Consider the following 12678-nt stretch of genomic DNA (forward strand, 5'->3'; position numbering starts at 1 on the left):
AAAATACTATGCCCATAGGTAAAAGCCTCAGTGAGTGTGGGTTGAGCCCTTAACTCAGAGGGCTGCTGGAACCACAGCCACCTGCTACACAGTAGTAACAGCACCTTGAGCAGCCCAGCAATCCCATGGGGCAGAGCATGAGGCATCGGATGGAGGCTGCTGTGTGTGCCATATGAAGCTGCTGCACCCCAGACTTGGTTGGTTGGTGTGAGGACTGGGAAAGTGGAATTCATTTTTTAGTAAGGGGTGGCTAAATGCCACCACTCTTACAAATCAAGGGACGGACACAGAGTTTCAGACACTATGTTAGGGCTTTCACTTGGTGCTCACAAACAGGTTACCAGAGGTGACTTGGCTTCATGCTGTGGTCTGAAGACGACGCACCTGAGGCCTGCCTGGCATACCTGTCTGCTCACTCATGATGTACCTGGAGCTGCAACTCCCTCTGGCGAGGGGTTGGGGTGGAGCTGGCAGGGCAGTGTGTGCTAAGGTGGCAAAGGGCAGGCTGGAAGCTGTGCTCTGCCGACTGGGTCACTGGATCCCAGTCACTCACACTTTGTGATTATCTTCTCTTCAGGGCATCCCCATCCCCTTCCGCTGCTGTGAGTCTAGCCTGCTGCTGCTGGGCCAAGCAAGGGGAGGCGTTCCTTTCTCAGAGCCAACCCAAATGCCCTGCAGGTGTCACGACAGATGGAGGTCTTCAGAAGGCTGAGAGTACCTGCTCCTGATGGGAGTGTCCGGATTCCATGCCTGGCCATCCTGTTCTGAGAGTGCTTGCCACGGGTAAGATCCACTGGGGGCAGCAGGAGGACCGTGGCCCAGTTCCACTCAGGCCAGACCCAGCTTCAAGAGATGCTCCCGTTGAGGACTGTTTTGTCCTTTTCTGTCCTCTTCTGGTTCGGTCCTCATAACACTGGAGATGTAGATACTCGATGAGGGCTTTGGGGGTCCCGTCCAGCATCATACACATCAACGATAGAAGCAAGCATCCTGATGCTGTGCTGAAGGTGCCCGTCCCATTTCTGTCAAAGCAGCCCCAGGTACAAGACACCAATGCAAACACCAACCTTTCTAAAGTTGCCTGTCTTCTGGGGTGGCCCGGGTCAAATGGATCTCAAGGGTGGAATTTTCAGAAGTCAGAATGAATGAGTGGAATCACTTAGAAACGTCTCTGATCTGAGCATAAACCTAGAAAATGGAAATATTCCACTACTATTTTTTTAAGATTTGTTTATTTTTATTGGAAAGGCGGATATACAGAGAGGAGGAGAGACAGAGAGGAAGATCTTCTGTCCGATGGTTCATTCCTCAAGTGATCACAATGGCTGCAACTGAGCCAATCCAAAGCCAGGAGCCAGGAGCTCTTCCAGGTCTCCCACATTGGTGCAGAGTCCCAAGGCTTTGGGCCGTCCTCGACTGCTTTCCCAGGTCACAAGCAGGAAGCTGGATGGGAAGCAGGGCCGCCAGGATAAGAACCAGTGACCATATGGGATCCTGGTGCATGCAAGGTGAGGACTTTAACCACTATGCTAGCGCGCCGGCCCCTCCACTACCATTTCTTCGTAAATTATTTGTAAGTGAAAAAGGTGGAAATCTCATTTTTCCTTGCTTGTCTCTTCTTGCTGAACCATCTAATCTGGCCTTTTATTTTTTTAAAAAATTTATTTATTTATTGGAAAGGCAGATGTACAGAGAGGAGGAGAGACAGAGAAGATCTTCTATCCAATGATTCACTCCCCAAGTGACTGCAACGGCCGATCCGAAGCCAGGACCTAGGAACTTTCCGGGTTTCCCAGGCAGGTGCAGAGTCCCAAGGCTTTGGGCCGTCCTTGACTGCTTTCCCAGGCCACAAGCAGGGAGCTGGATGGGAAGTGGAGCTGCCGGGAATAGAACTGGCGCCCATATGGGATCCTGGTGCGTTCAAGGCGAGGACCTTAACCATTATACTACCATGCCGGGCCCCTAATCTGGCCTTTTATTAAACAGACAGATATCCAACTCTGTCACCTGGGTCTCTCGTTCTTTCCTTTGCAAAGGCAAGGGGGAGGAAAGAAACGGAAGCATGTGTGTGTGTGTTTTAAGATTTATTTATTTTTATTGGAAAACCAGATGTACAGAGAGGAAAGACTAAGATCTTCCACCTACTGGTTCACTCCCCAAGCGGCCACAATGGCTGGAGATGGGCCGATCTGGAGCCAGAAGCCTCGAGCTTTTTTCAGGTCTCCCACGTGGGTGCAGGGTCCCAAGGCTTTGGGCTGTCCTCATCTGCTTTCCCAGGTCATAAGCAGGGAGCTAGAAGTGAAGTGGAGCAGCCAGGATATGAACTGATGCCCATAAGGGATCCTGGCACAGGCAGGGCGAGAACTTTAACCACTGGGCTATCACGCCATGCCTGGAAGCACATGTTTTTGGCAGTATGCTGGACTTGTTGGCTGTCAGTATCAGCAGAATTATGTGGCTGGGAATTTCGGCCGGTGAGGGGCTGAACTGGGGTGAACCACTCGGGTGCTCTGACCCTGCACTTTCTGATCTGCTCCACAGGAAAGGACACCTCTGCCAACCTATATCCAGGAAGCATCATGAGGCCAGGCGAGGGTCCATGTGTTCTGATTTCCTTGGTAGAAAAATAGCAAGTGATGGGTGACTGTCTCTTTAGGCAGGAGCATGGACTTTACTGGATCCCAAAATCATTCTCATTCAACCAGTCAGGGATCTGGTCACCAGGCTGTTGTATACCCACTCCCTTATAGTCAGGTTTGGAAGCTAGCACAGGACAGAGTTCAGGATGATGGCAGAACAGGGGCAGAGGGCACCTGCTCAGGTCAGAATGGGACATATTCTGGGCAGTCCTGCAGCAGAACTGGTGCCAGTTTTGGAGGCTGTGGGGTGCTGCCTGTATCTGTTTCTGGCCCTAGCAAGCCCACCTCCTCAGGAGCCCTCAAGCGACACCTCAGCTCTGCTGTCCTTTCCCCAGATCACGTGGACCAATCAAAGCAAGCCCTCCTTGCTGACAGCCCTCTTTCCTCCCAGCATCTCATCTGAGAAGATGAAGGTCAGCGACCTTGAGTCAGCTGCAAAGGTGACCCCTGCCTCCTCACTGTCCCCAGACGGAGAGGGCATTTGGTGGAGACTGTGGCCCTTGGACACTCAGCTCTGGGGAGGAGGGACACTCCCCTCCTGGGCAGGACATGACTCCTACTGCGAAGCTCTCTAGTCAGCTGAGTCAACATTCTGCTCAGCTTGGAACCTTGTGTTGAGGCCACTGGCATTACTGGGAGAGGACTGCTGCTGCTGCAGTGCCACTGATGATCTCAAGGGCAGCACTTGTGGAATGGGCTGCCCAGTACTGGGGCCACCACCAAGTCCTTTCCACGTTCCCTGTAGGGGGCTAGCTCTTCGCCCTTGTGTGGATGCTGGTGGTCACCATTTTAACATGTCCATCAGCACAAGGATGCCACCATGTGATTCAGGTATCCTGGAAGTCCTCTAATTTTTCTGGGGGAATTCATGCTGGTAAAGCCAGAATGCAGAACAGAGTTTCCGAGGGCAGCTGTTTCTCAAACATCCTTAAGTATCGCACCAAGTTTCATGGCCTGAATAGAAGGGAGCGGGTGCTCAGTGAACACTGGCTGCATCTTATTTTTCTGTTGGAAATCATTTGACTTTGTATTTTATACGTTGAAAAGTTTGTTGGCTCCCATACATGCATACTTCACACATGCAGTTCTGAAACAAACATGAAAAGCATGAACCTGTTGGACGCATTTCCCAGAGAGAGTTGGAGATTGCTTGGGGTGCTGACCTTGAGAGTTGTAAGCTAAAGTCATTGTTCTTCTGCTTCCTGGGATTGGGGTGCCCTGCTCGGCTCCATCAAGTCCCAAGGTCACATGCAATGTCAAGAGGGTTAATTTTTAGGTGCAGTTTTAAAGGAGCCACATCCTCCATCAGATTCTAAGAGGCTTGTGAGGTCCACAATCAGTGCTGCTGGTGAATGTAATTCGAGGTGGGTGTCACGTCCTTCACCCCTTCTGCACACTTGGGGGGCCAGCAGGAACACAGACATTCTGCCCGGGTCCCCAAGCAGAGATGACACTCCCCGTTGAGAGTAGGTCAAGGAACCACATAAGCACTTGTGAAGGTTCAAAGCAGACACATGCATAGTGTGAAAACATACAGTCTTCCTTTCCTATGGCCCTCCTCCTAGGACTTGTTCCACTAGGACAGACTCGCCCCGTAACAGCAGGGCAAGGCCAACTTTGGGCCACAAAATGACAAGTTCCAGCGCTTGCTGTGAAACTCAGAGGCTGCCTCCTATGCTGGTTTCAGGCCCCCAGCGTGCCCTCAGCATGCTCCCTCATTCCTGGGGATGTCGGTAATGCAGTGTTGGGTTTGAGGATCTGCTCAGCACTGGTGTGGGCCCATGCAGACACCTGGACCGCACCTGCAGTCTGGAATGAGTCAGTCTCTGCACAAAACCTGGTTTGCCCTCTTAGTCAATTCCTGCAGTTAGGAGTTTGGAAGGTTGTAATAATGGGGAAATCTTCACAAGCAAAACTTCACTAAGACTTTACTAAAGCCTAATTAAAAAAAAATTTCCCAGGTAAAATACTTTTCAACCAAGGTTAACTATATGAAATAGCTTCATTAAAACACACACACGTTTAGACACACAGGGTAATTTTTAACAAATCTGAGGGAAAAAATAAATCTTTCTATTTCCACCAGAAAGCACGAGGACGACCCTGATATTTTCAACGAGGAAGTGCAGACATCGGGTGTTCAGGTTTTAGAAGAGTTTAATGTCCATTTCTTCAGTGGATGCATTTTCAAATGATCAGAATTAACAATTTTAAAAGAGCAGAGCAGAGAAAATACAGGAAATGCAAACAGTTGGTTCTTGTTCATTTAATTTCAGACTCTAAGTAAGCATGATGTGATTTCTGAAACAACCAATCAAAACAAAATGCTCACCTTGAAAATCTAGAAATTCCAATGCAGACATTATCTTTGGGAACTACAAATGGTTACAGCCCGGGTAGCAGGGCGTGCGCTGCCTTAGGCTCTCAGGGTCATGTGCAAATGTGCAGCTACGGTCTTTCGGTGCGGTCAGGGGCGCAGGGGTCATGCGTGGGCGCAGCCTGTGGGCCTCTTCCAGCTCGTGGAGGGGTCCTAACGGATGCTTTAACATGTGTCTGCGTGTGCTTGCTGACTGTGTGTGTCTGTGTGCCTACGTATGTGTCAACTTTCTGATCTGAGCTGGGTGAAAAAGGAGAGAGCGGCTGGGACGGAAGCAGCTATTTACACAGCTCCGCTCAGGGGTGGAGGGGATATTGCTTTCTGCCCTGTGTCCCTAAGAGGCACCGCCACCCTGCACAGTGTGCCTGGGCCTGCGGGTTGGCGTGCGAGCCCACGGCTGAGAAACTCGGCTGTCTCCAACAACTCCTGGATGCCGTGAGGCTCTGTGGCTTTGTGTTGAGGTATGCTCAGAGCAGGGAGCTGCAGGGGCCCAAGGGGCTGCCTAGTCCCAGGGGAACATACATCCTGGTTACTGAGGAAGGCTTGAGGTCTTGCTTTTGAAAGACCATGTGATACACTGGGTGAGGCGCCCTGTGCCAGGGCTCCTCCTTGCTCAGATCAACGGACCACCAGAGGCTGGTTCTTGGAGCGAGGAATCGCGGATGCCTTTGTGGGAGAGAGGGAAAGAATCCCGCGGCAAAGAAGTGTGTGCAAAGGTGAACCTGGGAGGGCACACCTTGGGCGAGACCACGGAGACACTGGCATCCACCAGCCCTTCAAAGCCACATGGCCTGGAGGTGGAAAGTGGAAGAGGATGACACTCAGATACACACCTTAATACTGATGGAAAGACAACACTAATGTGCCCACAGTCCCTGCATACAAGGAAAGCATCAGGTAGTGTTCTCTTAAGGAAAAAAAATGTCTGCAGTATTGTATAAGAATACATTCTTCAGAAGCGAGAGGTATTGTCACAGCCATCTTCTTCAGGATTGGAAGACCAAAAAATCGGACAGTCAGACCTGAAGGAAAAATCTCACAACCACTGAGAAGGTTCCATGTCCTGCAGGTGGTGATGTCCTGCTCCAGCAAAGCCCCAGGACTGGTGGCTGACAAGTGCCCGAGGTGGCAGGTTCTGTCCGTCTTTGGGGAGGAGTGACAAAATACAGGCTGATGTGATAGTTCCATGGTGAAGTTCATCAGGGAGAGGAAAGTTCAAGGGGCAGAACGTGGAGCCAGCATCACTCGTCATGTGAGCCGCACGCCTGCATCGCCAGAGAAAACTACCTTGGTCTTGGCCGGGATGAGAAGCTTCAGACTTGATGCGGCCTCAGCAGAGCTGCCGTGAAGCTGTGACTTACGGCAGGCTTGAGACTCCTCCCACTCTGGCTAGTTGCTTCATTTGCACATGGATGACTCTGTCCTGAAGCTGGGACAGACTGCCTGTCAGCAGCTCCAGGGATGAAACCCTGCCCCCATTAGGCCCTGCACTTAGTGCCCTGCCCAGATCAGCCTCAGGCCCAGCCGGGTCCCCTGCTGAGAGGAGGACCCCCCCCCCCCCCCCGCCGCTGTTTTCCTCTCCCCAGGTTCCCCCCAACCCCAAAACCCCCATCCACACTTGGCTCCAGGAGGCTGAAGTGCTGGGGGACACAGCTGGCTGCAACCTCTGTGGACTACCTTCCCTAGGCTTGTCTCCCTCCACAAGATGGCCCGGTACCCCCTCCCCAACACAGCATCTCCTGATAAATAAATAAATAAATAAGTGCAACCCTCAGGCATCAGCTTCTGAGAGAACACCTCCGCTCCCAACTGGAAGACCCCTCGGTGGAGGGTTGGGATGAGAGACGGCTTTGAGGTACCTGAGGCCTGGGCTCACGAGCTAGGTGCCTGGTGAGTGTTGGAGACCTTGGCCTGCCTGTGGGTGCCAGGGCCACCCACAGCCCACAATGCGGCCCCTGGCGCTTGGGAAAGTGTGGGGGAGGAGGGACTGGCTGGGCTTTCTTCAGCCCACACCTCACCCACCCCTGCCTCCAGGGCCCCTCTAGGTGAATTACTGGCACTTTATGTCAGATCCGTAAATGCAAGTGTGTGTGTGCGTGTGTGTGCTTACAGAGGAAGGCCAGGTTACTGGGGAACACTGTTACACATACAAGAAAAGAAACTCAATATATGTCATTGTATGAGCTGGACAACAAAAAGTGTCTCATGAGAAAAAGAAATTTAAAACAATGACATCTGAACCATAGCCTTTGTTTCAAACGTCAGATGAGACCTGAAGCCAAGATTTCCACCAGCGGCAGCCTCGGTCCCAGGCCCAAGGCCAGAGCCAACCTGAAGGCACTTGTTCTCCGCACGGCTGAATGGACGACCCCAAGGAGGGCAGAGTTCCAGGGAGAGGGTGCAAAAAAGAGGAGACATGTACGGAAACGAACCCTGAAGAACTGTGACCCACACAGGAGGGAGGGTGGGAATGACCACATGATACCACATCTGGGGACAGAAACCGTGGCGCTGGGGCAGCACCGCAGCCAGGTGTGAATATTATTGTGTTTTGACAAATGGAGCACCGTGGGCAGCTTCGGAGCCGCCTCACACACTCTTAGAGACGTTAAGCTTGGTGAGCTCGTTGGCCTCCTCCATTGCCACGTCTTCACAGTCCTCTTTCTCCATGGCTTGGCTGAGCTGACATCTTTCTTCGGTTTTACTGGGCTCCTTCCAGGGCCTCTTGGAAGACGGGTGCGTGTCCTTGGCCTGCACAGGGTCAGGACCCAGGGATGTCTTGTCCAAACACTGGACAGAAGGCACCAGGTTGGCGATCTCGTCTGTGGGAGACCGTCCAATGCTGCCATCGACCTGGACACGGATGTCCGGGGAGATAGACAGCTGGTGTTGTGGCACAACCCCGTTGTCCGTGCACTTGGGGTAAAGGTAGGTCTTCATCTGGCCCTTCCCCTTGACGTTCACGGTCCCTCTGTAGTCGAAGTCATAGCCCATCTTACTCAGGACACGGTAGCTTTCCTCACTCACTTGGATGCGGCACTCAACCCCGGTGGTGTCCATCCTGCTGGCAATGTTGACCGTGTCCCCCCAGATGTCATACAGCAGCTTGGTGGTACCAATGACCCCCGCCGTGAGTGGCCCATGGTTGAAGCCGACTCTGAGCTTGAAGTTGAACCACAGCATGTTGTTGTTGAAGTCATCCACCACACGCATCATCTCCTTGGCAAACTCGAACAGGATCTGCAGGTGCTCCTGGGGGTGGCTGCCATCCTGGCACTGTGCGGCGTTTAGCCCTGATGCTGCCATGTACGTGGCCCCGATGGTCTTGATCTTCTCAATGCTGCTGTAGTCCGGCTTGCCCAAGAGCTCATCAAAGTCCCCAATCAGCTCATTGAGGACCCGGTAGCACTCCTTGCCGCCCTCGTAGTTCTCTTCATAGAACTCACTGAAGTTGACGATGCTGGCGAAGATGACCCCCCCGCTATCATGGTTCTTGGAGTAGGTCTGGGACACCTTCAGCTGCTCTGCCACATGGTAGGGGATGATGTTCCGCAGCAGCCAGTCGGCCTGGTCCCGCATGCTCTGGATCTTGGTGCGATGCAGATCCGCTTCCACATCCCCATGGTAGTGAAGGCGGTAGCTGACTTCAAACTCTCGATTCAGGAACCAGACCAACAGGAGTAGGAGAAAAAAGACGAGAATCAGCTCCTCACCCACGGGGCCTCCTGGCCTCCTGCTGTCCTGCAGCAACGAGCTATTGCATGGATTCCTCCCGGAACTGGAGAGCAAAAAGATGAGAAAGGACAGAGCTGCTGAGTGCCTCTCCTACTGAGGGAAAGTTGGGGTACGGCCCAGCTAATTGGCATCCCATGCAAAGTGTTGCCAAGCTGAAGGCTGCAGCCTCCTGGTTCTGTTTGTTCAGCAGGATGAAGACATGCAGAGAGAAAGACTGGTTTGGGTACCTGGTTTCTTTAACAAATGCTGCAACCTGGTTTTTTCTTTAGCTTTAAAAAATCTGTTATTTTCCTTCATCTTTTATTTTTCAAAAAAAGCTCAATCTTGTATCAAATCAAAAGACTCATAAAGTAAATATGCAGACATGCTTTTCCCAGGTTCAACAATATTTTGCCTCTTTGTCTTTTTTCTTTACACACACACACACACACACACACACACACACACAATTGTGTTAAGCATTTTGAAGGTAACTGCTGACATATGACATTTCAGTCTTTAATATTTTGGTAAATGTTTCCTAAGAATAAAGATATTTCTCTATGTAACCACAATACCATTAACAGTCCTTCCACTCTGCCACAAATTTTAACTATTTGCTTTTTATATTTCTAATTTGACAGACTTGTAATGTTACAAAGAATTAGGGTGAGTTCCCTGATCTCCACGTGCCTATATAAGATTTTTGATGGATTAAATACATTTCCCTCTTCTCTGGGTTAGTTCCGTTCTGCCAAACAGAACTTGAGCAGCTGCAGAGCAATGCACACATGCACTGTGAGATGCTCAGATGGTCTGGATAGCGGGCAGTGAGCGTCCTTCTCCCACAAGCACCAGGGCTGCCGCTCTCTCGCCCCTGCACGGAGGCCTTGGCAGAGAGCTGCTGACCACAAGCCACGCTGCAGTGAGGACTGGGTCCTTGTGCATGTGGACCACAAGCCGCCCTGAGTGTTTGCTGTTCCCAGACCGTCCTCCTGTAAGGCAGATGCCACCTCTGGCCCTCTGCTGCACAGCTGCTCCTGAGCCCCTCTGGAGCTCTTCTCCAGCTGGACCAGCCACAGCAAGACATCTGCTCCCTGTGGACTGGGAGCACAGGCTCTTTCTGTTTGGATTTTTAAATTAAAAAAAAAATTTAATTTCTGGTTAAAAACACTTCCTACTCAATTTTAGAAAATTTAGGGAAAAAGTATAAATCTAAACATGATTCATCCATATCCTAAAATTGAGGTACTACTGCATTTTCTTCCAGTCTTTCCCCCTATTTTTATCTTGATACTTAGAGATCATCTGCATACTGGTTTGCTCCCCAAATGGTTAGAATGGCCAGGGCCGGGTAAGGCTGAGAACAGGAGCAGGAAGCATCCTCTGAGTCTCCCACAGGATAAAGGAGCCCAGTACTTGGCCTTTCTTTGGCTGCTTTACTAGGTCCATTAACAGGGACCTGATCAAAAGTAGAGCAGCTGGGTCTTGAGACAGCACACATACGGGATGCTTAAGCCATTATGCCACAGCGCTGGTCTCTTCAATTTATTTTCCACAAAATATTTGAAGTACCTCACATAATCTAATTTCTATTTTTGACTCTTTAGCCTATTTGGAATTTATTTATAGTAAAGCAAGGATTCCATATTAATTATTTGAAACTTCTAGTCAGTTATTTCAACATGTTTTACAGAATAAAATAACTTTCTATTTCTGAGATTTCCTTCCTAACTTGATAATATCTTATATAAAATGAACCCAATGCCAGTATGTCTTAATAATCATTTTAGTTTACTAACAAGATATTTTTTAACTATGTTCTGGCGTTTCAACAATTAGACATTTTCCACCTTCTCTTTTAAGAACACAAATATCATTTATTTCTTTCAAGTTGCAAGTGTTTCCAGGAAGTTGAAGATAAGCAATAACAGCACAGGGGATCTCATTTACTCAGATATTGGTACAATATTAAAAAGCTTACCTGGAATTCTGTACTGCATCAAGGGGTGAAATTACTATGGAACTGAAATTAAAGTGTAGAAAAAATATGATTATAAATGGCAAATACAACATCCTGGAAAGCAAGCTGACAGGCGTATAAGCAAACTTCCCTTCTCTCTGACACTGTCGTCCTCTGTGCATGTCCCCCAAGACTGAAGGCCATCTTCCATCTTGGAAGTCCCACCTTTAATACAAGCAACTTCATTTCTGGGTACTGCCCCATGCACGTTCTGGCAAGGGTGATGGCATTGATGGCTCCAGGAGAGCTTCAGCTTTCATCCTTCCATTGGGACCTGCTACTTGGGTTCACAGAAGGGTGATGGAATGGCCCTCCATTAGTTTATATCTGGATCCTAGTACGAAAGCACCACAAATGTGGCTGACAACACTGTGGATGGCACTGTGACATATGGGATAGATGTGAAAGGTTAACAAGCTAGTTTCTAGGAGCCAGCTCTGTGGCATAGCAAGCTAATCCTTCACCGGCAATCCTGGCATCCCATACGGGTGTTAGTTCAAGTCCTGGCTGCTCTACTTTTTAAGATTTATTTATTTCTGTTGGAAAACCAGATAGACACAGAGAAAGACAGACAAGAGAAAGATTTTCTATCTGCTGTTTCACTCCTCAAGTGACTACAACAGTGGAGACAAACTGAAGCCAGGGCCTAGAAATTTCTTCTGGGTCTCCCAATTGGCTGCAGGGTCCCAAGGCTTTGGGCTGTCCTCGACTGCTTTTCCAGGCCACAAGCAGGGAACTGGATGGGAAGTGGAGCAGCTGGGACATTAACTAGTGCCCAAATGTGATGCTGGTGGACGTAAGGTGAGGATTTAGTCACTGGGATATTGCACTGAGCCTGCTGCTCCACTTTCAACTGAGCTCCCTGCTAACATGCCTGGGAAAGCAGAAGATGGTACAAGTGTTTGCGCTCCTGCACCTATGAGGAAGACCTGGGGGAGGGTCATGGCTCCTGGCTTCAAGCTGGCTGTTGTGGCATTCTGGGGAGTGAACAGTACAAGGGAGGATTTCTCTTTATTTCTGTCTCTAGATCTGCTTTTCAAATAAACAAATCTTAAAAGCAAAACAAAGCAAAACAAAAAACCACATCAATTTCTGGATTTCATGTTCTGGTAGAGTTCTGTAATGGCTCCACCTTCAGACAAATAAATAGATGCTGCATTGTGCTTAAAGTAATTCAACGACTCATTAAAGTTCATTTTCAAATACAGAATGGCAGTTTTACTTCAAATTTTCTTTTTGATCTTGATTTGCAGACTATCTTTCACATTGTTATTATTCTATTGAGTAAACTGAGGGTCCATTACCGGCCACCACTTCATTAATATCCAAAGCTTCACTAGGACCACTGCATCTGATGCTGCCGAGGATGTGTGAGTTGAAAAGTTCTGTGCTTTCGAATTTACCAGAGCAGGACTCCTCAGCCACAGCTGTGTCTCACCTAGGGGGCACTTCAGAGCTAAGAACCATTCTCAATCAGCAAGACATGTAAGCTGGGGAGCTCACTTCTATTCACCAACGCAGGAACTTTTCAAGATCACACCTATGACTGACATCCTACATCTTTAAATTATTTTTGTAGCCAAATGATGAGAACTGGTCTTGTCTCCAGAGGCTGCCACATGTTCCTTGTATTTTGCCACACCAGCCTCTCCGTTCCTTTGTGCCTGTTACTGGTTTGGTTCTAAAGCCTGTTCTGAGCATCAGAGACCGAATGTGCTCCCTGGGGTGTGGAGGGATTTCAAGATCCAAGACGTATGTCTCAGGTCATCACGAGGGGGACTACTGACAATATTTCTAGGGGCCCCTGGTCACTTGCAGGATCCTGTGTACTGTCACTTCCTCTGTTTCTACGGGCTGCAAACCTGCCTATGTGCAGCAAACGGACTTCTAGTGAGGTAAGGACCAACTCTTCTTTGCTACATCTT

The 12678-nt window shown here is 49.5% G+C and overlaps 1 protein-coding gene across 1 annotated transcript in view; it reads right to left on the reverse strand.

The window, feature by feature from the left end:
• Nucleotides 1-7585: 7585 nt before the first annotated feature.
• The window catches only part of LOC121167840 (adenylate cyclase type 9-like), a 130055-nt gene continuing 124962 nt past the window's right edge, over nt 7586-12678 (reverse strand). The window contains exons 10-11 of the mRNA XM_040997511.1: nt 10715-10756; nt 7586-8794 (exon numbers count right to left, since the gene is read on the reverse strand). Coding sequence (XP_040853445.1) covers nt 7606-8794; nt 10715-10756 — 1231 coding nt within the window. The 3' untranslated portion in view covers nt 7586-7605. The remainder of the gene's footprint in view (nt 8795-10714; nt 10757-12678) is intronic.

The sequence above is a fragment of the Ochotona curzoniae genome, unplaced genomic scaffold (genome assembly GCF_017591425.1).
Source record: "Ochotona curzoniae isolate NIBS_2020 unplaced genomic scaffold, NIBS_Ocur_1.0 patch433, whole genome shotgun sequence".
Classification (NCBI taxonomy): Eukaryota; Metazoa; Chordata; class Mammalia; order Lagomorpha; family Ochotonidae; genus Ochotona; species Ochotona curzoniae.